The sequence below is a fragment of the Anabrus simplex genome, chromosome 3 (genome assembly GCF_040414725.1).
Source record: "Anabrus simplex isolate iqAnaSimp1 chromosome 3, ASM4041472v1, whole genome shotgun sequence".
NCBI classification, from domain to species: Eukaryota; Metazoa; Arthropoda; class Insecta; order Orthoptera; family Tettigoniidae; genus Anabrus; species Anabrus simplex.
The window spans coordinates 441,386,111-441,413,185 of NC_090267.1; the positions used below are offsets into that span (position 1 = coordinate 441,386,111).

A 27,075-nucleotide genomic window follows, 5' to 3' on the forward strand; every position below is an offset into this window, starting at 1 on the left:
GGGAATTTAGTTCTTTGAAGTATCGGAGTGATGTCATAATCCATGCGTTACTTTTTCCTCCTCTATTTCGACATCGAACTGGGACCTAAAAGGCATTCCGAAGAAAATATTGTGCACGCATTCCTCCAAAGAGAAGCATAACTCTGGTCTTAGTTAGGAAGTTGGAAACAGTAGGTTCTTTGAAAAGCTATACCTATTGGCAAGCATCGCAAAACGCGGTGGAAGATGTTCGGGCCCGTCTGAAGAGTCTCAGTAAACAGGTTATTTCTAAACCACACGTCGAATGAGTATTTCGCCCTGATTAAATTTCTTTGACCTAATAGTATCACATATGTTATGGCCTCCAAGATCGCCTGACCTCGCGCCACCAGATTTTTTCTTCTGGGATTACCTTAAAGATAGTTCATCGTAATCGTCCAAGAAAAATTGACCATTTGAAGAAGAATATTGTCACCGAAATCAGCATGAATCATGCGCAAAAATCAACTTAATGTATATATATACGTTAACATTTGTTATATTAAAAAATATGGTAGACTCCGAGTATCCGTTTAGGTATAAGATTGCTTCGTTTTTATTATCACATTTGAAATAGCTGCTGTTATGGTCGGACGGAATTCAGGCTTTAATTCTCCGAACGATTCACTTTCTTAATCCTGATGTTGAGGTTTGCTCTATTTGGATGTATTTCCTACAAAGAACTTCTTGTGTTGTGTTGAATGGATAACTTCGTGAATAAGGCACTATATCGCTCACTTCTAACCGATACTGTTTATGTATGTTTCAGGCGAGGATGGAGGTGGACGACCTGTTCACCGACCTAGCAGATGGAAAGAAATTACTGAAACTGTTAGAGATTATCTCCGGGGAGAAGTTGGGTAAACCTAACAACGGCAAGATGCGTGTACATAAGGTGGAAAATGTCAATAAGAGCTTGGCGTTCCTGCATACAAAGGTAAGAAAAAAACTTGTCACTAGTGTACATCCGTTTCAGACCCAAACCAAACCTTCGTAAATAACTACAATTAAATCGCTTTCTGGAGTTCCAATATTTCCATTATGATCTCTGTGGTACTAATTTTCATCTCTATAAGCCAAGCTCGCAATTAATCTGTAACTGGATCACCTAAACTATGTCATATTTAGAGATCTCGTGGGTCCATGAGACCCATCATCAATGAATTTGCTACTGTGCAGTGAATGAGAGTTGAAAATGAGTAACTGCAGTGCAGTATCATTGACTATATTTTATTCCTTTTTTATGAATATAGTTTATTACGGTTTAGTTTTAAATACCAAGAGATACAGGACAAAAAAAAAAGTGAACATTTTGGACATTTAACAGACCACGCGGAAGGTATAGATACTGTAATTTACTTTTGCAAAGTGTAAACTAGCAAATTTTGGTTTTGAGCTCAGGTGGGGAGTGTCTCGCGTAAGAGCCGCCAGGTGCATTTACTCTGGTGTTTCGGAAGATATTTTCAATTTCGTTTTTGTAGTATGTAGAGTCGGGCAAAGCAAAGAATGCTCATCAGGTACATCGTGCGGCATACAGTGTCAACAGGAAGCATCGTTCAGGTTCTCACTGCAAACAAAATTTTGTTTATGTAATTTTATGTGCCCAATCGATAAAGCAGCCTCACATTAGTTCATTGTGATTTCCCATTGACGTATATTTGACAGAAATATTTCCTTTTACGTTGGCCATTCCGCACGGTATACTGTACACAGTGTGTTGAGCCATGTCAGCGCTAGGCGTGAATTCTTTTATAAATATTGTCATGTTTGTATTGAAATAGAGAGCCTTTTTTTCGGAGTTGCACTCTTATAAATACTACATAGTCCATGAAATGGTGAATTTTGATGAGCAGATGTGCTAACCTTTTTTATTTTAAAATGTTACATTAAATCTTGAATTTAGTTCGGCACCTGGAAATTTAGGAAGGAAAGGAACTCAGGATTAACAATTTGCAAATTTGTTTTGTAAATGAACGTTACTGCATTTTTTTTTTTGGTCTTCGATATTTTAAACTCTCCATTTCTAAATTTAGTAGAAGCTCGTTGTACGAAACCATATATTGATAGTGAAACGTTCATTTAAAATCTATTTCAATGATTACTTTTGCACCCTCTCAAGTTTATACATGTGTTGTACCTAGGACTCCACAGCACGTTCTCATGTACTTGTTTCGGTCTGACCAAGGTGTTCTACAAATATTTAAGTTACATGTTTTTATGTTTTTAAAGGTCTTCACAATTATCACAAATCCTTCAGAGACATGCTTCAGCGACCACCGTCTGTACCTGAGGAGTGAAAGTGAGCTCCCTGTCTAATAATAGTGTGTCTTTCCATTTCCATTCTGTTACGCGTCTCAGGTCATCGCACCGTAACTTCTAGTGAAGAGGGTGTATGCTTGACCTCGGGTGAACGACATGGATATTTTAGAATGTTTCTTAGTCATCAGTGGTTGAAATGGCTGTAAGTACTTTGAAGTCGTCAGCTTACAGTTGGCGATCAGGAAACGTAACTCGATCAGGCAGATCATTGATAAATGCGAGAAATAGTAAAGGACCAAAATTAGACACTTGCATTACTCTTTATTTTACCAGGTATTCGTTAGAATCTTTGCTACGATACATATAGTTTCCAATCAGATAGGAGCGGAAGAAACGTAACGATTGAAAAAGCCCTATCTTATTTAATATATTTTAAAGTATGTCATGATTAATGCTGTCGAAAGCTTTCTCAAAATCCATGTGAAGTTTGCATCGTCCCTGGATTCGTAGTCTGATATGTTCTGCCTGGAACAACTGTAGTGTTCGACCATTTATGTTTGTCGTTACCATAAAGTAATTCCCATCTGGTTGTACAATGCCACAATCATCGTCATCATCATCATCATCATCATCTTTAACAGCAGCCTTTTCATTGGATCCTGTATCATGATTATTACGTTCGAACACAGGCTCATCACCACTTAAATCTTAATCACTCTCCAGTAAACCAGTTAAGTCATCTTCGTTTATTATGAACAGTTACAAATACAGAAACTCCAGAAAGGAAAACAGGTAATATGCAGAATCCAAGCACTAAAGGATTCTGGTCCGCTGGATCCAGATGCTAAATGATGAAAACCAACTGTACCAAATGTCGTACGGTTGAAGGCCATTAAAAAATATACTGTACAGAACCAGCGAGGGGAAATTCCTTTTGGGTCCCCAGGATCCATGAGATCCAAAATGTGTCCATAGATGTCGACATTAGCAGTGTTGCGTTTCTCAACGTAATGTCGAAGTATGTAGACAAATTAATAATGCATATTCTGAATTCATTCAAGATTTGTATGAATATACCACAAACCTCCTTTGTCAACAGAATGTTGGTTTGATCCTGCAGCAGGTTTGTAAACCAGCTGCTTAGAGAAGTGTATCTTAGAATATCGCGGGGAAAATGTATTTTTTTTCAACTTATAGTATGATTGAATGAATTAATTCTCTCAGCCTGCAGCTGCGGAATTCCAGCTGCTGAGGAAAGAAACATTCTGTTTATTGAAACCGTAAAACATCAACATGCGGTTTACATTAAGAAATAATAATATTAATCCATATTCTAATTACCATAGTTCTTTCTTGTTTTCTTTATAGAATATTTATGGATCAACCATAGCTATCTGGCCTTAACTCTTAGTACTAGACAACCATCGTTTTACTACACAAAGAATATCCATAAAATGCCCAAGAAATAAGACATGCCAGTTCGTTTTGTGCTACGTGATGTGATGGGAAGTTAGATGTTTGAAAACGTGGACGACGTTCAGTACGTCTTACCAAAGCAATGTTCTTCTGTGTAAGGACTGTAACCATAACGTAATCTTGTGTTATTTTCAGCATCTCTGTTCTTTTTTTAATACCAGGAACTGTTGAGGATATTGCCAATGCCTTCTTTTCAGCCCCATTCGATGGCCTCCAAAGTTCTTGCAGAATGTTGGCCAGTTAGATAATGAAGACAAGATTTCTGAACACACCCTAAATTATATCGTTTGGAAATAAGAATTAAATTGATCTTCAGAGAAAAAATGTATTTTTCCTCACATACTTAGGATCTTAAGAGAATATAACCGTGGAGGTAGGGTAAAAATGCGTCATAAAACATTTTTTTTTCAGGAAAGAATGTTAAATGTGCAAGTACTTTCAAGAAATAAAGGATTTTGCAATGTGAAGATACGTGATTCAAATGTATGAATAGAAATGGATATACTACAGTGAGGAGCCTCCGTGGCTCAGACGGCAGCGCGTCGGCCTCTCACCGCTGGATACCGTGGTTCAAATCCCGGTCACTCCATGTGAGATTTGTGCTGGACAAAGCGGAGGCGGGACAGGTTTTTCTCCGGGTACTCCGGTTTTCCCTGTCATCTTTCATTCCAGCAACACTCTCCATTCTCATTTCATAGCATCTATCAGTCATTAATAAATCACTTTGGGAGTGGCGACCCCATCGTACTAATAGCCTATATCTGCTTCATTCATTCCATGCCTGACCCGGTCAATGACTGGAAAACAGGATGTAGGTTTTCATTTTCATACCACAGTGAAATATGACAGAATATAACATATCACCATTTGCAAAATACAAAATACTTTCAAAATAATTAGAAGAGGTAAATATATATTTAGTCTGCCTTACGTCGCACCGACAGTGGCACGCCTCTAATTGCACGGCCAACTCGCTGGGTAGGTAAACTATTTAAATGAGCAGGAGAAAGAAAAAAGGAAAACCAGCCTTAGTGAACTTATGTGGATTTCCCCAACGAAAAATTAATATACAGAATTTTGATTGAAAGTACTACGCTACTGCGTGCTCTCCCCACACATTTGATAATACTGTAATCACTTCTAGCAAAAGAACCGAAATATTAAGTGCTAGGCACTAATTAAAATTGCAAAATTGAAGTTATTAACACGCAAACAAATGAAGGTGGCACAAAAGGACATGAGGTTTTTTAAACTCCCAGCAAAATTCTGCAGTTTGTATTACTTGTGTATATACTAGTGACGGGACTATCGAATGAAAACTGCCGAATTATTCGATAGTCCTGAACTACCGTTACAACAGATCGTTTCCGTTTGCATTCTTTTTTTTTTTTAATTCGGTTCGCAAATTCCAATGTTTCCACTTGTCAGCGCTGAAATCGGCCTCTTTAGTTATGGAGTGAAGTCACTCATTTATTATAAATTAATAGATATCTGACTCAAAGTTGCATAATGATAAATGCAATTTTACTATTGTGCACTTTATCAATAATTGTTATAGTTTTTATAAATACTTTCCATATGGTACCTACGCTAACCATGAACCTCTAATGATTGAACATTAATTAAATTGAATTATTTTTAAATTAATATAATCACTATTACTTGGTACTAAGAAAATATGTTTTTTCATTTAATTCACTTTGCTGTATTCACATGACTTTAATATGTGGTGTTATACAAGAAGGTGTAAACCTAACGTTCGTCTGAAATTAGCTAACATTTGTTATTTTATGAACAGACGATCTTACGTTCATTAACTTGTGGTTAGGGACACAATCGGGACATTTTATCTTATAGACCAACGTAGGTATTTCAGTTTCCAATCACTTCACTGGAACATAGTGTAACGTTCGTTACTAGTCTGCATATTTCCGCTTATATCACTAGCAACAAAAGGAACACGCTATAAAAATCGGTAGTATAATACAAAAATTCACATTTCGGTAGTTACTAGCAAATGACTTAATACTAGTTACCAGTACTACCGCAGTACAAAACATACATTACTACTTTATAACGGATTTGAAACCGAATGAAAACTATCGAATGTTTTCATTCGATAATCACGCTTCACAATCGGTAGTCTACCGATAGTTTAAAACATTCGATATTCCCATCACTAGTAAGGCCTATATACTGTAACTTCTAAAAAATTGTGCTAGGAATTACGAAGTTTCTCTCAATGGTAGAGCAAATAAAATGCTATTCATTCCCTTCTTCCTCTTCTTCTTCGCCTTCCACAGGTCGAAGGTGCGAACTGTGTCTAACATGTGGATCTACCTCGGTTTTGTGGCCACATGCCCTTCCTGACGCCAACCGTATGTGGAAGGTTGTATTCAATGTTGTGTAGCTCTGTGGCGGTAGGTGGTGTGGTGTGTTAAGTGAAAGTTGGGATTGGGACAATCACAAATACCCAGTCCCCGAGCCTACAAATTAACCATACGCGGTTAAAATCTTCGGCCTGGCCGGGAATTGAACCCGGGATCCTCTGAACAAAAGACCAGCTCACTGACCATTCAGCCAAGGAGTTTAAAATTTGCCTTTCTCTTTTTCTGTCTTCCTTTGCTGGTTGAGCCACGCGCTTAAAGTCGTGATGTAGGAGCTGATATTGTTAGCTATCCATTCACTTCAGTCGGATTTAATACCCGGCTTCATTCACGGATTTAAGAGTTCAGTTCATACATTCAACCTCGGGAATACAACGGAGAAGGGAAGTTGGATACAGTTCGCTATCAGTCTCTCCAACTTGGTTTTCGGCATTTCTCTATCAAGAAAGCTATCCTGGGGGCTGCAGGTGTCTTTGCACTGACCACCTGCCAGTCCTGTATGAGCAAACTGTGTGTTCGGGGAGCAGCCGTCTTGGCAGACCAAGGTTCTCAACGAGTCGCACATGTCCTTCCTTCGCCTGTTTTCGAACTTTAAAAAAGGCTAGTTTCATGTCATCAAAGCCACGGGGCCTCCAGTTTTACATGGAATCCTAACTACAGGGAAGTTGATTTTTCGCTTTACAGTAAAAATCCCATATACATTAGGCAGGATTCTCGAAACGCGGCTGTCTTGGTGAGAAGAGAGGGTGGTTACTGTTTTTCTTCTTTTTTCCTTTGCTAGTTGCTTTACGTCGCACCGACACAGATAGGTCTATGGCGACGATGGGATAGGAAAGGCCTGGGAATGGGAAAGAAGCGACCGTGGCCTTAATTAAGGTACAGCCCCAGCATTTGCCTGGCGTGAAAATGGTAACCACGGATAACCATCTTAAATAAATCACAGTTTTCTTAGATTGGATCTTCCATTTGGTAGATAGATTTAAATTACTAAAACCCGCCTTTTACCTCAGTAAGTGATGAAGAACCCGTTAAAGACCCAAGAGACAGATCTCATGCCAATTGCTGATAGGTAAGGAAGGTAGGTATCCTATATGGACCCCAAGGGTTCAGTAAAATGTTGCCCAACGTGGTGGCTTAAGTTACATCGAGGGCATAAGTACATTGAGGGAAGAACTACATATCACGTAGGTTGACATCAGTAAAATGATGACCAATTATTGTAGGACATGTTACACGTTGATCGACATCATTAAAATGGCGATCCAACGTGGGACTTGAGTCACGATAGCGATGAGGATATTTTGGACATATCGTGTACCAGAAGAAATGAAAAATAATGTTGAGGGTGTGCCATATTATTGATAGTAATATCGTGCACCAGAGTCGAGACTTAGATGGCAATAAATGAAGGATTAAGGCATGAGATATCGTTGAGTTATAAGCCACGGTGAACAAATATAGTACAGTTGAGAGTGAACTCGAGAGAAATAGATAAACGCTCGATGAGTAAAGCTAGGAGATACAACGATGAGAGTAATTTATCGACTAAATGAAAGTTATAAATTTAGTTGTATGATAGAAAATCCCACCATCTCCTGGATGCGAGCTCACAGCTGCACGCTCCTAACTGTACAGCCAACTCGCCCGGTGGGTATTGTTGTAAGAGGATGAACAACTGAGTAACCATCGTTTATTGACACTAATCAGAGGGGGTGGGGGATGGAAGCGATCCGACACTTCGAAAAATGAAGTAACGGCCAAAGAAAGACAAGGACCAGCAAGGACGTGAAAATGAGACTCCCCCAGGCCTCCACACGTAATACCGTCGGGTTCAGAAAAGAACAAGGGTTGACCAAGGGAGATTGCATAGGATTGATGACACTGAGAAGCCTGGTCCAAGTGTAAGCAATGTCAGTACACACAGCTAAGATCCCCGTGGTCTCCAACTCACGCTCCCAAGTTAAGAGCCCCAGGGGGCCCTTTTAGTCGCATCTTACGACAGTCAGGGTACACCGTGGGGGTTATTCTACTGCCCCCATTCACAGGGGGGTTCATCTTGGTGAGAAAGAAGCCAGTTCCATGTGTGTCTGCTATCACAACTCCCTTTCCAACTTCAGAGTTACGAAAATGTAGACTGGTTCCAACATTCAAGCGGATGCCATTTCCTTTCTAATCCCAGTTAATTACTATCGCTCCGTATTAGTGCAAGCAACACAGCCACTCAGGTGATCAGTAGAGCCCGGATTATATGTAATATAAAAATGAGAAATATGTACATAAATATGTAGCTAAAATTGACAAAATATGTAGTTAAATATGTAATAAATAAAAAATACGTAACTTAATATCTGAGCTTTACTTGGTGTATCCTTGTACACAGAAAGGGAAACAAAACCGAAAAAAGTTAAAAAGTGCAGAGGTTATTCAAACTCTAAATTTCATTTGGGGGCACAATTAATATCTAAATGGTTTTCCACATTTTCTGCGGTCATCGAATGCCTTCTGTCTGTTAGGATGGTCTTATGGACAGAAAAATACGTTTTAACATCACATGAAGAAATTGGCCCGTTTTTTTAATTGCCCGGAAAAGAAATTTTAATTGTAGACTTGCTCAAGCAAGGAAGGTCTTTATTAAGAGAATAAATTTTATTTCATCAAACACAAATATGTTTATTAGAAAAATGTTCCTGAAGACTTTTGTGTGCACTGTAGCCCTTTAAGAAGTGAAAGAAAGAAAGAAAGAAAGAAAGAAAGAAAGAAAGAAAGAAAGGCGCTTTTGACATATGACATAAACCACTGTCGGCAGTTCTGATGGTTTTCCGTGGTTTCCCATTTTCACACCAGGCAAATGCTGGGGCTGTGCCTTAATTAAGGCCACGGTCGCTTCCTTCCCGTTCCTAGACCTTTCCTGTCCCATCGTCGCCATAAGACCTATCTGTGTCGGTGCGACATAAAGCAACTAGCATGTGACATAAAACCGAGGCCTGGCGAAGGGATCACAAAAGAAGTCACTAAATCTGAGAGGAGAACAATGTGACAAAGTTTGTGCAAGGGAAGACACAGCTCGAGACACCCAAGACTTGCACCGTCAACATAGCTAAAGGGATGCAGTTCTTTGACAGAATACCTCACTTTAAATTATTAAATTATTTTTAGATGTTAGAGTCGTACAGGCTTTTAAAACTATTTTCAAGTGGTTAATTAAAAACATGAATCGATGTCAAATTAGTGAAAAAATAATTGTTTTCTTTCATACGCGCTATATCTCTCAAAATATTTAAAATATGTAATGCTTGCCAAACTATTTATTAAGCATCGAAATACGTAAAAATATGTAACTTTAAACTCCTGGAATAATGGTCACTTTTAGTGTGATTCGCTGTCCGGCTCCATTGCTAAACGGTTAGCGTGCTGGTCTTTGGTCACAGGGGTCCCGGGTTCGATTCCCGGCAGGGTCGGGAATTTTAACCACAATTGATTAATTTCTCTGGCACGGGGGCTGGGTGTACGTGTTGTCTTCATCATTTCATCCTCATCACGACGCGCAGGTCGCCTACGGACATCAAATCAAAAGACCTGCATTTGGCGAGCCGAACTTGTTCTTGGACACTCTCGGCACTAAAAGCCATACGCCATTTCATTTCAGTGTGATTCGCTGACATTTTATTTTTTATTGTAGCTACATATATGGGAACAGAATATGTAATTACATATCCGGGCTCCAGTTATCAGGCAGACTTTACTCTGAAATTGACAGAGTGATTTGGCTACGCGATTTGGATCACATAGCTGTAAACTTGCGTTGTAACCCCACCGTCGCGTTGCAGCCCTGAAGATAGCTTTCCGTAGTTTACCATTTCCATACTAGACTGATGTTGGGTCTGTATTATCGGCACACTTTATCTTGGTGCATTTACACCCTAGTGCTGAATCGGTCGACCTCGGCAATCTTAGCCCGCTGTCACACAGGGCATCGAACGATCAAGAGCGACCAACTGGCATCGAGTACTAACGACTAAATTCATTTACCTTGTCACACTGCTCATCGATCGAGAGGGATCGACTGCACGGAAACAGCCCAGTACCGTACAGGCTACAGACGTATTCATATTCACGGGAGAAAAAGAATGTGTTGTGAAAGCGATAATTCGGGTGGAAATATGATTCTAACCTATGAATATATTAGGAGAAAGGAAAGAACCAGACGATCGCAGTGGACAAGGTAAAGAGCCATGGAGAATTCCACCAAAGTGTGCCTTCGTTGTGGAATGACGAAGAAAAATTCAGGAACTAGTACCGAATGTTCATCAATAATTACGGTATAAGGAATTAGAGGAAAAAATGTAGTCACTAATAAATATCAGGCAAACAAATCACAGGAAAAGTATAAGTTCTGAGGAAAGGCTGACACTATCGTTAAATTCAATTTTCACAACGATTTTTTTAGGTTTAAAGTCAGAAGTGATGTTCACCTCCGAAAAAACTACTGTATGTCCGTGGCAAAATAAGATCAAATAAAGGATTAGTGGCAGGTACATTTCTTTGCATTCTGTAGGATTCTAACAAAGTATTGATAAAAAAGGACTGAAAACGGTTATGTAGCCTACATCAATTTGAATTCATAATTTGAAGGTGCTACAATAACCAGTGGAAATATATTTATTTAGGCCTACAGGTTTCTGGACATTGGTGACTCATACAGATTTAGGATTGCTCACAATACATCAGTGGATTTGTTCCTATTATATGTGATGCCATTCATAGAGCACTACAGCCAGAATTCTTGACAGGGTCAAAGTTCCAACAAAAGCCTCACAACAGTGGCTCATTGTACTTCAAATATAAGACTAATACCATTTATGCTTATTTGTTTTAATGATGCTGGATCTTGGAGCATAATTACTGTCTTTTCAAATGATATTTTGAGGTGTTTATTAGATGGAGGTTAACAGCTTTTTTTTTCCATACCACTTGGTGAGATCCCACCTACCAAAACAATAGACATATCAAGAAATGCTTCCAGTCAAAATTTACATTACCTAATGTAGAAATAATGTGTCAAGTTTCATTACAATCCTGTAAATAATTTTGAAAGAAAAAAAATGCACATATGCTCTGAATATTGTGAAAATGATAAAAGTATTGGAGTTCCTTACACTGTTTCTCTCCCTCATGATCCTCTGCAAATCTCTTGTTGCCTCTCCTCTTCTTTGTTAATGTGCCATGTTCAGAATAGTATCATATTGCTTTCATGACAAAGATGTTGCTGAATTTCTGTAGGCCTACTGTGTTTTGTTCAAAGAATCTAGGTCCATATCCAAACTTTGCAAGAATGACAATCCTGTCTTAATTTATATCATTGAAGACTACAGCAGCTTCAAAAGCAGCTAATTTTACCAAATGGCTGTGAAGAAAGGTTGTCTATGGACATCTCTTCCAAAGTAAATTCTCTTTGGGGTTCTGTGTATTCACATATGTGTACATTTCTTGAGGAGTTTAGGTGAGGCTAGTGCTCTACACTAGCTTAATAACTATAGGAAAAGCTTCTGGAATATTGTTCTAATAAGTTGGCAGTGTAATAGACTGATACTTGTCACAACTACATGTAAATTACACACAAGGTCTTGTTTATTACCCTCATCACTAAGCATAAAGTACTGTCCCCCCAAACTTCGCACTGGCAAGCTGCTCTAATTGCTCACTTGACAATAATAAACCAATTAATATAAATCCTGCACTTCCATCCAAGTTACTGGTAAACTCCTTGGTACAGAGTAACAACTTTTTCCGCAAAGGTCTGGTAGGACTCTCTTTCTTACCTCAATGTTGATTTTGCCTTTCTGTGTATTGTTCATATGTAACTTCTTTACTGATATGAACTATACCAAGCCTATCTATCCATCCTGAAATACTTTCCTTATGAATCAGTTCAAGGAAAATGAAAACTTTGCCTTCAATTTAACCCAAAATGAGAACCAAACACTGCAAAAAATAATAGGTGCTAATAACAAGCACCTTGCCTTCTATTTTTAGAAGTGAAGAGTGTGCCTTTCTAACAACTAAATACTATTGCCATCTACAGTAAAATGTTATTTAGGCCTGTTGCTCAGGTGGTAAATGATTTAATTTTGCTATATCTTACATTGCCTGTCAAAACTGTTTGTAAATACCAATTATATAAATTAATGTTTGACAGAGTAGGGTGTATGGGTCTTTTAAGATCTTGGATTGACTTACAGGGTAATTAATCTACTCAACCTTTTATTACAAGCATGTAACTGTCATATGGATATGCTTTTTATAAATATGTACATGTTCTGCCATCATATCCCCTTAATATCACATCCCACAAAATACAGTTTTTTTTATGTTGTAGATTAAAATCTACAAAACTTTGGTAGAAACACCTGTCAAAATAGTTACAAATGAATTTTTCATCTTTGTTTTTCATTGTTTATATGGATCTACAGCACAAGAAATAAAATAATCGGTCTACCTTGATGCCCCCTGTAGGCCTATATGTTATTAATAAATTATAAGTACGGTAACAGACATGAAAGTAGCGATTGCTGGTGCAGACAGGTACCAATGGCAGGAGAGTACTTGGAATGAGGAGATAAAGGCTACCTAAGTTACAAAGGTATAAGGTGGCAGGGAGGGATTCTGTCAGGTATAACTCTAGTAAGAATTTTGTCCTATGCAAACGACTTGGTCTATTGAAACTGTGCAATCTAATATCTTGCAACTTCAAAAAGGATGCAATGAATATGACATGAAAATTAGTCGTTTCAATTCTAAAGTGATGGCAGTAGAGAAGAGTAGTAGAACTGAATGTCAGGTTGAGAATACAAAATTGGAACAGGTAGATAATTTCAAATAGGTATTTGGGATGTGTATTCTTCCAGGATGGCAGTATAGTAGGCAACATTGAATATAGATGCAGTAAACCCAATGCAATGAGCTTGCAGTTGTGTTCAACAGTATTCTGTAAGAAGACAGTTAGCTCCTGGACAAAACTACTCATGTCTTTACACTGGTCTGGTTTCAGACCACCTGTGCTGTACATACCTAATGCAATGAGTTTGCAGTTGTGATCAACAGTATAGGTACCAAAAGAAGGAAGTCAGCTCTTGGACAGAACTATCAATACGCCGGTCTGGTTTCAGACCACCTGTGCTGTACAACTGCTTACTACATACACACAGAAGGGACCTACTACATGTATTTCAAAATACTCCTTTCCTTGTAAACCATACATGTTCTACCACATAAAATATACAAATTAAGATGTTGTAATAATGCTAATAATTTAAAAAAATTGGAGTTAAGGTTCTTTCCCCCACATAACTCACTGAGGATTCAAATAAATATTGATAGATAAGTAGGCTATAACAAAAACTGATTTAATTAAAAAAGTAGAACATTTCTCAAGAACATAAATTTTATTTGATTCTTTCTTGATCTAACACTGTATACAACAGTTCCTGAATTTTAACTTTGAAAACCCTTCGACCTAGTACACTCATTCTTTCCATGTCATCACAAAGACACTAAAAATAATACTGATTACATTTTCTTTTCAGTTTTCAGTATCTTTTCTAAATATTCACTTAACACATCACTGTCACTTTCACATTTCTGTTTCTTTTATTTTTAACTGCTGGCAGAGCTGTTTGTGGAAGCAGAAGCCACTGGACTGGAAGTTGAAGTCCCTTCAGTAATTTCTGATCTGTAGGAGTAAGACCCCTCCAACACAAATTATTTCTGCTTCCTCCTCCTCTATTTCAGCTTGGTGAAAAGGCTCTCACACATCAGGTGCCACTTCCATAGATGTGTTTGTTACAGAACTGAAAAAAATGAACAACATATTAATGCAATTCTTCTAAATTGGAGCTATATTTTAGTCTGGACACAAGCCTTCTGCTTAAGAAATTGTTACTTTCAATAATTATTTTAGTAAGATGATTGTTAGGTTGGATTATATTATATTACTTTCAGTTATATCTGATAAATTAATGAACAGATGGGTGGAACTTATGGCCTACAGACTGAATCTTCCCCTCACTCTTTCACAACTATAACACTGGTCTGTAGTGTAGGCCTACTTTTAAAAATAAATATTACAGAATTGTACCTTTTTCCAGCAATGAAGAGTTCCGGAAAGTTGAGAGCATTGAAGTAGACCCATTTTGTTTTCTGTACAGCAGAACCTGGGAGGAGAGGGAGGATGTTATCTCTCCAAGTTCGATATCCAGCCTTCAGAATTTGCCTTGTTTTGGCACAACTTTTTCCTGAAACAATGAATCAGAATATTGTGACATATACATGTAGTAGGCCTACTTATGGCATAGGCCTACACTTATTTGTCATTAAAGCGAACAATGGTAGGCCTATTCATTTCATTAGGTACCGGTACGAGATGGAGGTTAGGAAAGCACTGCTTATGTTTTCCAAACATTTCTTCAATTAAGTTACAAGAATGATAATTACTAGTTCTCCTAGTATAACTTTCTTTACCAATCTATTCCGTATAATATATTTTATCAATAAATAATCTAAGATAACACTATTCGTAAGATAATCGTAAAAATATAATAATTACTTACCAGTTTTTGTCCCAGTTCTCGACGCTATAGAATGCCATACAAAATTCACGGTCTCCTTATTACTATATCCAGGGAGTCTAGGATTATACACCACTTTGTTTTCATACACTAAGCAAATTAATGTTTCGATTTCATCAACAGATGACTATGTTGCGTCCGCCATCATCGAACGACTGCGACTGAAAAACGGACACGTTTGTTTTCACAAACCAGTCGATCTTCATCGCTCGTAGTTGATCGCTGACGATCGATGCTGTGTGACTGGTGCCACTGCCCTCTGTAGGTTTGTTTTCTTAGTCGGTCGATCGCAGTCGTTCGATCGATCCTGTGTGACAGCGCCCTTAGAGTTTCGTAGTGGCAACCTTTGAAACACAAACTGTGAATCGCATAAGCATCGTTGTGCGACATCTGGCGTACACTTTACGTACTAGTACTACTGTTTTTTACACAGCAAAGTCAAACTATAGAATTCATGCTAGGAACAAGATTCGCATCGAGAAATGTTATATAATGTTATATAATGTGTATGTGACACAGTTATTGGTTTAAGATAATACCGGTTTAGAAACTTCATATCGATCGATCATATTCTCGATTCAATTTAGATTTCATTTTTATTCAGTTGGCAGCACTACCGGAACCGGGACAGCTCCCTCCTTACTCCTCACCCCCGTACACAAATGCACCAAGATAAAGTGTGCCGATAATATATAAACTAAGGCCATGGTAGTTCCCTTCTTAGTTCCCTGTCCTATATTATCGTCACCGTCAGACCTGCCTCTGTCGGTGCGATGTAAAACGGATAACAAATTACTCGTAAGTTTACAGAGTTGTTGGCCACGACGTAGTAACCTTCTTGCAAGAATAAACTGCAATAGGAAGGAACAGGATGAAGGATCATTTTGGTGTTCTCTACGGAAGTTGTCTCAGTGGGGAGTTTGAAAGAAGGGAGCACCTTCCCTAAGTTTGAGGGGTAAATGTGCTCGTGCGTGGCAGGGAACATCCTGTTTTAATCTTCAAAGAATGGTGTAGAATGTTTCTTGGATATCACAGTATGATGGAGCATCTGAAATGTTTTAACATATTTCAAGTATTTCGTGGAGGATATTGTTTGACGAGTTTCAATTTTTTGCGTATGACATTTAAAAAAGAAAATGGGGGGAAAATGTAAATATAACCACTTGATGAATTCTAACCTGAGTCCCTCATCCTGTGGACGCGTACGTTAACCCTTACGCAGTTTTTACTTTCTTGGTATTTCTAGTTTTCAAAGCTTATGAAATAGTCGTTCTTTTCGTTCAGTTGTATTAATCTGCCTGAAATTGCAGGCGACCACAAAGATCTAGAATACTACATAAAATTTATGAACTGATTGCTTACAGTAGTCATGAACACAGAAAATGAAGTTGATGGTAGTGGTGATAATTGTTTTAAGAGAAAGTACATTTGGGCTACCATCCTCTATTAACAATAATCAGAGGAAAAAAAGAAGGGTCCGGACACTTCGAAAAATGAAGGTACCGGCTATAGAAAGAGAAGGGCCACGAAGGGCGTGAAAATGAGACTCCCTGGGCCTAGAATCCTAATGCCGCCGAGGTCGGAAAAAAAAGAAAAAAAACAAGAGTTGACCAGTGGTTGCTGGATAGGATAGATGGAAGTGAGGAGCTTGTCACAAGTAAGGGAAAACAATGCCAGTACGCAGCTTAAGGTCCCGTGGTAGCAACCCCTGGGCCCCTTTTCGTCGCCTCTTATGACAGGCTGGGGCTGGCACAAGTAAGCGGAAGTAATGCCGGACTCGGGTAAGGAGACCGCGGTTGCCAGCCTACTCTCAAGTTGAGAGCCCCTGATCAGAGGAAATATAACATTCATATCAAAAACGAAATTTGTGGTTTGTGGCGTAGTGACTAAATTAACATGAGGGTAAGTGTGAATGCTTTCACAATATCCTGATGCATCCCTTCATACTTGCGAGGACAGCGGTATGGATGATATTTTTGGTAGTTCTTAGTCTGTTTCAGAAGTCAAGGAAAGCAAACATGCCTCTGACTCAGACAACAAGCCCCACGACTTAAAGGTTCTTGTGATGACATGTATTAAAACATTAGGGGGTTACATGCGTTGTATCTATTGTTTTTGCCTTGCCGTGCTGAGTAGCTCAGAAGGTAGGCCTTCCGAGCTCAAATTGACGGGTTCGATTCTAGCTCAGTCCGGTGGCATTTGAAGATGGTCAAATACGCCAGCTTCCAGTCTGTAGATTTACTGGCACGCAAAAGAACTCCCGCGAGACAAAATTCCGGTACCTTGGCGTCTCCGAATACCATAATAATAGTTAGTGAGACGCAAAAATTATTTCTTTATGGACTTCGCTGGCTTTGTCGCATCAAACTCAAATCTGATGGATGGATCTGTTATAATCCCGCCTATTTTTTAACAGAAGTAGGCACGCCGACTTCGGATATCTGTTTGGGGGTGCATGATTAACATGAACACATGCATGTGAAATGAGGAAAAACTAATGATGCAAACATTCGTATATAATACCAGTATTCACAAACAGAAAAAAAAAGACAGAACGGTAATAAAGATTGTTTCTCAAGCTCATTTTTGAATGACGGCGTTTTCTATAATATTCACACTTGGTTCATAAATACATTAAATACACTGCTCTGCAAAACTTAAGGACGAGATAGATAAAGCAACATAACATATCAACTACTCGGTGGAAATGAATTAAAGTGCGGTAACATATTACCACCAGAGGTCTCTCACACGTGCGTAGAAACCTAGCGTGAGGTCAGCGCGAATATATAGCGCCAAAAGTCTGGCCCCACAAAACGAGGCAGTTGTAGGAACGGGACAAGACCGTGTGAGTTACGGTGCACTGTGATGGTGTTATTCATTAGAACATGGCCCGGAGACAACATTTGGATGACTTCACAGGGGAAGAATCATCGGGAAACTGAAAGGACGAAGTGTGACGAGTGTAGCCCAGGAGTTTGGTATTGCTCACAGCATTGTTTCACGTGCGTGGAGAGCATTCCGACCCACCGGCACTGCTGCCCGAAGGAGAGGAGGGGGTCGACCCCGTTCAACTACAGCAGCAGATGGCCGCTACATTGTGCAGTAGGTAAAAAGAGACTCACGTCAAACAGCGGGTGCAATTGCAACCACACTTATACTCCGTACGGCTCTACTTCTAAATTGACGTTTTGGCTGATTTTGGCTCTGTCTGGCGGTTATGCGCTGAAGCATAGACATCCAACCAATCCCAAGCTGTCATTCATATCGATTTATATCGGCAGAGCACGATCTCGAAGCCTAGTTGCCAACTCTAATATATACATTCACCACGTGGTTAACCTATCTTGCTCAGGGTGTATGCTATTCGGTACGGTTCGCGATCTTTTGAATTTTCCTTCAGTAATTAGTGTATTTTTCACATTGTTGGAGGATTCCAGCGACTCTGAGATAAATGGAGTGTTCCCTTTGTAGGCCATAACCTCCTTCCTGTGCCAGCCATTAGCGGTGAGTGATGTGTTATTTCCTCATTCTCTTTTATTCTTAATAATATATTATCTTTTAGTGTCAGATGTTGCTAGTAAGTGTAGTTTTTGTGAATTTGTTTTCAATCCATATTCATCAGGGCTGTTTACCGCGGTCGTATTGCATCAGCTGTTCTCGCGGGTGTAGAGCGCTGGCAACAGAGGAAAGGCGATGCTCATTTGTTTTGCGAAACTTCAATTTAGAAGTAAGGCCGTGCGGAGTATAAGAGTACTGCAAGGCACCCAATCTCACGCCCCACAGAGGCACGGCGACTGCATGGGGGTGGTCTGATTGCCCGACGACCATTACGTTGTGTTCCGCTGACACCCGCACATCGGCGGCACCGTTTGCGATGTTGCCAAGAGCAAGAGCTTCAGGTCCGGACTGACGAGGAGTGGGGTCGCGCGCTCTTCTCAGATGACAGCAGATCCAGTTTGAGTTGTGATTCTAGACGCACCCTCATCTGGCGAGAGGTGGGAACGCGTAATGCACCCTGGAACATTGTCGAACGTGATCATTTTGGTAGTCTAAGTGTTATGTTGTGTGGAGGCATAAAGTTGCATGGGCGTGCCAACCTCCAAATCGTTGAACGGGGCACAGTCACCGGTCGACGTTATTGTGACAGTGTGCTCCTTCCCCGTGTGCGTCTTTTCAGGGGTGCATTCGGCCCCGACCTCATTTGTATAGATGATTACGCACGTCCGCATCGAACAGCGCAGTTGGAGGAGAATGGACTGACCTGTCCGTTCCCCCGACTTAAATCCCATCGAACACGTGTGGGACATGTTGGTCAGACGTATTGCAGCAAGTCCACATGCACGAACGACCATCCAGCAGTTGTCAACCGCGCTGGTGGAGGAATGGAACGCCCTGCCACAAAGATTCCTTACAAATCTTGTGGCCAGCATGGGAACCCGTTGCCGAGCATGCATCGCTGTACGTGGTGATCACACAACCTTTTAAGAACCATGTCCCTGCTTTTGTGATATCCAGGGGACCATCATGTGTCGCAGTGAAATTACGTATTAATTTATTGTCTCTGCATAAAAGTGTCATTTTTGTTCGTCTCAGTTGCCTGCCGTACCATACTGTAGCAGTTCTTCCTATATATGTTTCAAGTTTCATCGAGCTATGTTACTTGGCAGTGACACAACATGCGAAAGTTACTTTCGTCCTTAAGTTTTGCACTCCAGTGCATTTTGAACGAATGTTTCATGTACGAAGTTACGAAAAATATTCACAAGGAAAAAAATAGAACTTGCTTCACAAATACATTTTCTTAATAAATATCCTCTTCTTGGCGTACTGTATATTATGCATTTCATGATACGAAATGTGGTACCGCCCGAACAGTCTCCATTAGGAAATGTAGTTCTCTGAAGGAATGCCCGCGTTCTAAACTCATTTCCCGATATAAAACCATCTACCACCTTTTCAAAAATTAACACCTTAGCAGCCTCCAAAGACTACGAAACCCCACGTTTTAAAGCGACTTTACATCTAGGAGGAGAATGTTTGGGAGGGGGAGGGTGCAAAATGGAACTTTGCCCCTCTAAGAACATTTCTTGGACGTAAAGGTGGACGTTTCCTCAAAGGAAAAGCCACTGGCTATCGAAGATGCGAGATAGATTCTACTTAAAATTGTGTATATATAATTGAAGTTGAAATAAGGAATTGGCAGCTGCATTAGGATATTTGCCTACGTAATAAGAGCGTGTTTTCGTAAGATCATTACCACTAGATGTTTTGGAGTTTACAGATCTCTCTGTATGCTCAAATACGTAATCGTGGAACATAGCTGAGTTTCAGCCCTCTTATCTTGTACTCCATCTTTCTCCTCTTCTAGCTCCTGAATATAGGCTGCTTCATTCTTTTTTATATTTTAAAAATAAGTCTGAGATGGTACAACGTACTCCAGCCATTATTCTGATAACTTCGACATTGTCAAGCTGGTATTTCTGCTTGTAGAAAGGCATTGTAGCCTCGTACTCGTAGATGTTCTTTTTCTCGAGATATACTGTACTTCCTCCGGCTGCCCTGTCTAGCACTCGAATCGCACAGGTGGACGATAATGAATCCTTCCTTGTTATTTCTGTACGCTATCATGTCTATTCGCCATGTGGTGCCAGTCAGAGATATGCCGTGAACATCTTCACGCACATTAAAGTATTTCTTTCAGAGCTCTTCTTGAATCAAGAGATCTTATTTTATGGTGACATGAGTTCCTCAATACTTCACCATTGGGGAGTATGAACCCGGAACGTATGCAAGTGTTCTGTACCACATAATATCCGAAAATATTTCGGCGACTGGGTGAGGATGGTACAAACTCGCAAAAAATTACAGTACGAAGTAGTAATCAGTGTTATAAAATATTCTTTAGCAATCCTAAGGCATTCGTGTATCTGCAAACAAAGAACATTTGTCGTGGAATGTTATGTATGATGTGTATCACTATGGCAAGCCTGATTAGGGCTATATTGTTGAATAAATAAATACATATGAAGTAGTTCAAATTCAATCAGTTTTTCCAGAACATGTTAATAAACAAAGAAATTATTACGACAGTTAATGTTAACTGTCGGAAAATTGCACTTTATTCAACATTTAATATAGTTTACTGAAGACTGACTAGGGAAACTGATATTGTGCAGAAATGATTATCTCCAACCACATTATTTTTCTAAGATATTACTCCGTTTTTTAAATCCTAATTTTTTTTCTCATGAAATGCTCCGTATGCAAACTAGATACTGTGCGGCGCTTTTGATTATTGAGTTTCCCGACCTCTAAGTGGGATAGGTCCCTCGCGAATAGCGTAGAGAGCATCACAAGTTGTTGCTGTAAAACTGTGAATATCCATGCTGGCGCAATAAAACTTCTCCTAAACTCCTTTTACAGCTTTATCCTCTCCCTGTCCGGGCGGAATGTCAGATATTTGAGAGTACAAGTGCTGGTTTGTTGGTTGTAATGAATGCCGCGCTGCACCATCTGGAAGTACTTTGCAGCTTGAGTCACACGTGCGTGGCGCGAGCTGCTTGCCCTGTCCTTGCTTTTTAAAAAACTGGTCTGACCGCTCGCACAATTGAGAACACATGCAATGACACAACCTTCTTGGCGACCAAACAGTAGCGCAAGGCTCTTAGATCGAAGAGATATCAGCATTAAATCATAAACTTGTTAGCTGCCGCTTTCTCACTGGTGAACACATTTTTATCATCCGAAGGACTGTAATCCACGATATACGAGTGTATGGATATAGAATTTTAAAGGACCATTCATTCATTCAAGCCGACCCCGTGGTGTAGGTGTAGCGTGCCTGCCTCTCGCCCGGAGACCCCCGGGTTCGACTCCCGGCCAGGTCAGGGATTTTTCTCTCGACCTGAGGGCTGATTCGAGGTCCACTCAGCCTACGTGATTAGAATTGAGGAGCTATATGACGGTGAGATGGCGGACCCGGTCTCGAAAGCCCAAAATAACGGCCGAGAAGATGCGTCGAGCTGACCACACGACCCGTCGTAATCTGCAGGCTTTCGGACTGAAAAGCGGTCGCTGGGCAGCCCAAAGCCCTTTCAAGGGCGTAAAGTGCCATGGGGTTTGGTTTTTTATTCATTCATTCATTCATTCATTTATCATTCTACAATTTTGGCTGTAAGTAACGTCTCCTCTCCCTTCTGAAACATAACCTTTATCACGCTGCTCCTTACTTTATCTTCACATTACATTCTTAGTTTTCTTCTCCAAGGACGCTATTTTCCCGTTTAATAGATGCGTAGATAGATACAGGATAATCCAATCGCCTTTGAAGAAAACTACTGTATTACTTCCCAGAAACCACTTATTTAGTAAAAATAATTGTACATAAAATTCCCTGTACATAGATACAGTAATTGAATTAATCCGGCCCCGTGGTGTAGGGGGCAACGCGTCCGCCTGTCACCCGGCGGCCCCGGGTTCGATTCCCGGCCGGGTCAGGTTTCTTTAATTGTAAATGATTAATATCTCTGACCTGGGGACTGGGTGTTTGTGCCGTCCTTAACACTCTGCACTTCCGCAGTTCCACTAACACGCAGGTTCCTCTCGTCTTGTGAAAGTAGTGGCAAAAGATCTACAGAGATCGACGCCACGAACAAATATCATTTAAAAAATTGAATTGTTGCGAAGCCCATGTCTTTTAACATACTGTATGCAAATTTAAGATAAAATACTCTTGCAAGTCGTGAAATACTCTACACAATGGTTCTGAGCCCAAGTTGTCAGGTTCACTTTTGGCTCAGTCTGGTGGCGTTTTTGAAGGCGACAAATACGTCCACCCCATGTCTGCAAGATTTATCGGCACGAACTCCTGCAGGACAAATTTCCGGCTGCAGGGCTTCTGAGAGAAAAAAAAAACCATTAAAGGTAGGTAGTGAGTGGGGACCAATAACATTGTTTTATTCAGTACTAGTACGTAAGCCTGTCTTCAACAATCGAAATTACTATCTATAAAGTAATTGGAAATTCTAATCATCATCATCATCATTTCCCTTTATCCAGCTGTAGCCGGGTAGGGGCAAATATGGTTCCTCTCCACTTTCTTCGGTCTTTCCACCACTCCTCCTCCAACACTGTGTCGCAGTCCAGGTTTCTTTCTATAACGCTGCGTTGGATGGTATCCTTCCATCTCAATCATGGTCGTCCACGGCCTCTCCTTCCTTGGATTTGCATTTCCATCACCTTTTTTGGCATTCTTTCGTCGCTCATTCGCTTTATGTGCCCAAACCATTTTAGTCGGCTATTCTCTATTATATCATTCATTTTTTCCACTCCAATTTCTTCCCGGATTTTCTCATTCCTTATTTTGTCTCGTCTACTCTTCTGTGCAGGACTGTTATGGACTATTAATATATCTTATGAATACAAGTTACAATTTCCAGGTATTACGCGGCTTTTCGAATGGAATCGAAACGGGTATTTTAGTATTTTTAGTGCAGTTGTAGCTCGGGTTGTGTTTTGGCGTGTATGGATCTGCGTACTCTTGAGACAGCTACATGCAACTGTCCAAAACCAATCGCCATCAACAGCGTCAGATGCCTTCACTCCATATGAGCACTGCGTGCGGAGAGGTTTGGAATTTAATTCAGGCTTTTGGCGCGCATTCTAGTGATTAGAAATTCTATAACACTACGTACCTCATCTCCCCTACCCTGCCGGCCAACATTCTGATGATAAAAATATTTTCAACAAACTGGACTCGAACCGGACAACCACGGGGTCAGATCATGAGCATGGTCACCAGGTGCGCTGCTCAGTCTCATGCTTATCGGTAAAAGTAAACCCCATTTAAAAAAAATCCATTTATTTCACTGACACACAGTATTTTTCACTGAACAGTTCGAGTATAATGGTCATCATTGCATTATTCTTCTAACCCATAACTGGTACCTATTTCAGTTTCTCAAATGTGTTTGTGGAAGGCAACGGAAGCAAGGATGTACGCAGTTCGACATCATGCCGACAGATATAGCTGTATACCCATGTCACCATGGCGAATATGAGACGACTTCGCTGATAGAAATGTATTTTTCTTTTAAGAAGTACGACAGTCGTGGTCTTGAGAGGATCATTTTGTGTGTGTGTGTGTGTGTGTGTGTGTGTGTGTGTGTGTGTGTGTGTGTGTGTGTGTGTGTGTGTGTGTGTGTGTGTGTGAAGACATAACAGTCCATAACTGGTAGGCCTACTAATTCCAGTTGTCGAAACCTCGTTTTCTCAATATCACTGTGAATGTCGGACGGAATTAGTGTTTATACTGAACCCTTGAACTTACCCTTACATCGTTGGTCGTCTACCTCGGCTGCTTCAGTAGAGCAATAATCGTACCCTTGGATCTTGGGGTCGTTACGAGTGATTTTCTGTCACTTCATCGACCAAACGATAGGGTTCAGAGGACAGCATAACTACTTCAAATGAGGAGCAAAAATGTGCTTACAAAAATATTTATTCAATATAAATCACGATAATGTATTAATTAAGAAGACTCGGACATTTAGGTGGTAATAGGTTAGAATGCAAAGTAATTTGGATTGTAGGAAGTGTGATGCAACCCGTTGTACCACAATGTAGGAAGAGTAGTATAAATTCAAGGAGTTCTATAGGCTGTACCCCTAATATCTATGCAAATCTCATACCATAACCGTTGCACAGTGTAGGGTAAGTTTGCATTCTAACCTATCAGTACCTAATAATCCGGACTCTAAAATCAAGAAAAGTCACTTAAAATTTTCACAACATGTTTTAACGCAGTCACAATGCATAACGTGAGTGGTAAAGTTTTATTGACATGGTTGATTATTGTCTTTCAAAGAATGAAAACGTAGTGTCAAATTTGTGGAGAGCAAAAACCAGAAAACGAAAATAAAACCTGAAAATCGGGCACCATTGATCCAAATGATAACTGAGAGTTAATCCACAAGATCCGCGCAAAATCTGACTTTCAACAAGTACAATTCCAGATTTACATTTAATTAAGGTTATCCACCAGTCTACTATTCTGTCGGATATTGGAACATCCCCCAGATGGATCCTTAATCGAACCAAATCGACTGTCAGTTGCTTTGGATAGATTGCGAAATATTACTAGAACGCATGGTATTCATTACAAGTTAACAGCAGTTGTCACAATCTAAAATAAAATTCCACCATGTATTGTCATCTCATGACATCCTTAAGTTACAGAGGAATCCCGATGGTGAAACATACATCACCCCAAACAGATATTCAGAAGGCAGCCCAGAATTTGGTTTTTCGTTGTTTCCCATTTTTACATCAGGCAAATGCTGGGGTTTACTTTAATCAAGGCCACGGCCGCTTCCTTCCCACTCGCCCTTTCCTGTCCCATCGTCGCCATAAGACGTAAAGCAACTTGTAAAAGATATTCAGAAGGAACCAACACCACTTGATCCGAGGGGATCCTACGTTACGTCGCCCTGAAGGAACAAAACTGCGAAATGCAGGAAAACATTAATTCATTATGCTTTTAGAGGAAATGCCAAACACTGAAGTTTTTTAAAAAAAGTGATAAGTTACTTGAAAATGTTCTTATTAAACCAACTTTCAGGTTATAAAACAATCATGTCGTTATGGTTGTTAAAATACAAGTCCACAATATAACACAAATGCAAGGAAATCTTTCCAAATTTCTGTAACTACGACTACCATTACAAATCTGTCTGCCTACATTTGTCCCATTAAAGTAAACTACAAGTGATCGGTAGATCAACGTCTCACATGAATGTGAATAACGAAAAATGAAAATAAAATATATTAATAGCTGACGAATCGAAACCGCATTCGTTGTGTTAATCCTGCATAAATCAACTAATGTCAACACACGGCATTATCATGATATATCGGACACCAGGACAATAAATCTTAAAGTAAAGAAAAGTAAATAAAAAACGAAAGTTCATGGAACTTGAACACGCGCGTCTCCATCAGTCTCCATTAGCCCGGTTTCCACGTGGGACAACCCTTACATTCATGCTACTACTGATGCAACACTATTACGGGTGCACCTTTAAGACAAAGACAAAAGACAGTCACCTCCGTACAGGCCATGAAGGCTCTTGGAGGAGTGGAAGGTAAAGGCTTCCACCATTGTTAACCGCGGCACGTGATGGGGTAGAGTGGTTAGCTCTACGCCCGGCCGCCTTTGCCCCCAGGAATTAACCTGGTACTCAGTTTTGGTATAGGCTGAGTGAACCTCAGGGCCATATGCACCTCCGGAAGTGGAAATCTCGTTTCTTAAATTTTAAGACTTCCTGACGGGGATTCGAACCCACGTCCTTCCGGGCGAACCGAGCACGCCTTTACAGCCTCGGCCAGGCAGCCCTTGCACCTTCGTGTCCACTATTGCAAACACTAACCTCGTTCAAGCCGATTCGCAAAAATGCCTAATCTATGACTCGAGTGTGTACAGACGACATCCTAATCCTGTCGTCGAGCCAACGTTACAGTGTCTACTCATCTTTAAGTTATATAATACACTCAGCATCCTAAATCTATCGTTGAGTCAACGTTATGGTATCTACACATCATTCATACTGTCAGGCGGAATCGAAACTTTAATACAATGTCCGGATAATTAATTCTGATCCTCGTTGAAACTCTACACATGAAGCGAAATTCGGTACAAAAATGAACTCGAACCTCGAAATATTACTGTCTATTTCCTACAATCATCGAAATTAAACATGATGTCCGAATAGTTTAATCTATTCGTCAATCCAGTCTCAACACATGCAGTGAAGTTCACTAAATAAAAATAAAATCAACTCTCGCTTGATATTACGCAATATCACCTGAGGGCCCGGGTTCGATTCCCGGCCAGGCCAGCGACTTAACGCGACCTGAGGGTTGGCTTGTGGTGCCACTCAGCCTACGGGATTAAAATTGAGGAGTTACCTGACCGTGAGATGGTGATCCTGGTCTCGAGAGCCAAGGATAACCACCGAGAGTATTCGTCGCACTAATAATAAATTCGTGTGGCTATTTCTAGCCGAGTGCAGCCCTTGTATGGCAGACCCTCCGATGAGGGTGGGCGCCATCTGCCATGTGTAGGTAACTGCGTGTTATTGTGGTGGAGGGTAGTGTTGTGTGTGGTGTGTGAGTTGCAGAGATGTTGGGGACAGCACAAAACCCAGCCCCCGGGCCGTTGGAATTAACCAGTGAAGGTTAAAATATCCGACTCGGCCGGGAATCGAATCCGGGACCCTCTGAACCGAAGGCCAGTACGCTGAACATTCAGC

The 27,075-nt window shown here is 40.2% G+C and overlaps 1 protein-coding gene across 7 annotated transcripts in view; it reads left to right on the forward strand.

The window, feature by feature from the left end:
- kst (spectrin beta chain, non-erythrocytic 5 kst) overlaps window positions 1–27,075 on the forward strand; it is a 621,462-nt gene that overhangs the window by 384,111 nt on the left and 210,276 nt on the right. For all 7 annotated transcript variants that reach the window (XM_067143517.2, XM_067143512.2, XM_067143511.2 and 4 more), the window contains exon 3: window positions 788–955. In XM_067143517.2, the coding sequence (XP_066999618.1) occupies window positions 788–955 (168 nt within the window). The remainder of the gene's footprint in view (window positions 1–787; window positions 956–27,075) is intronic.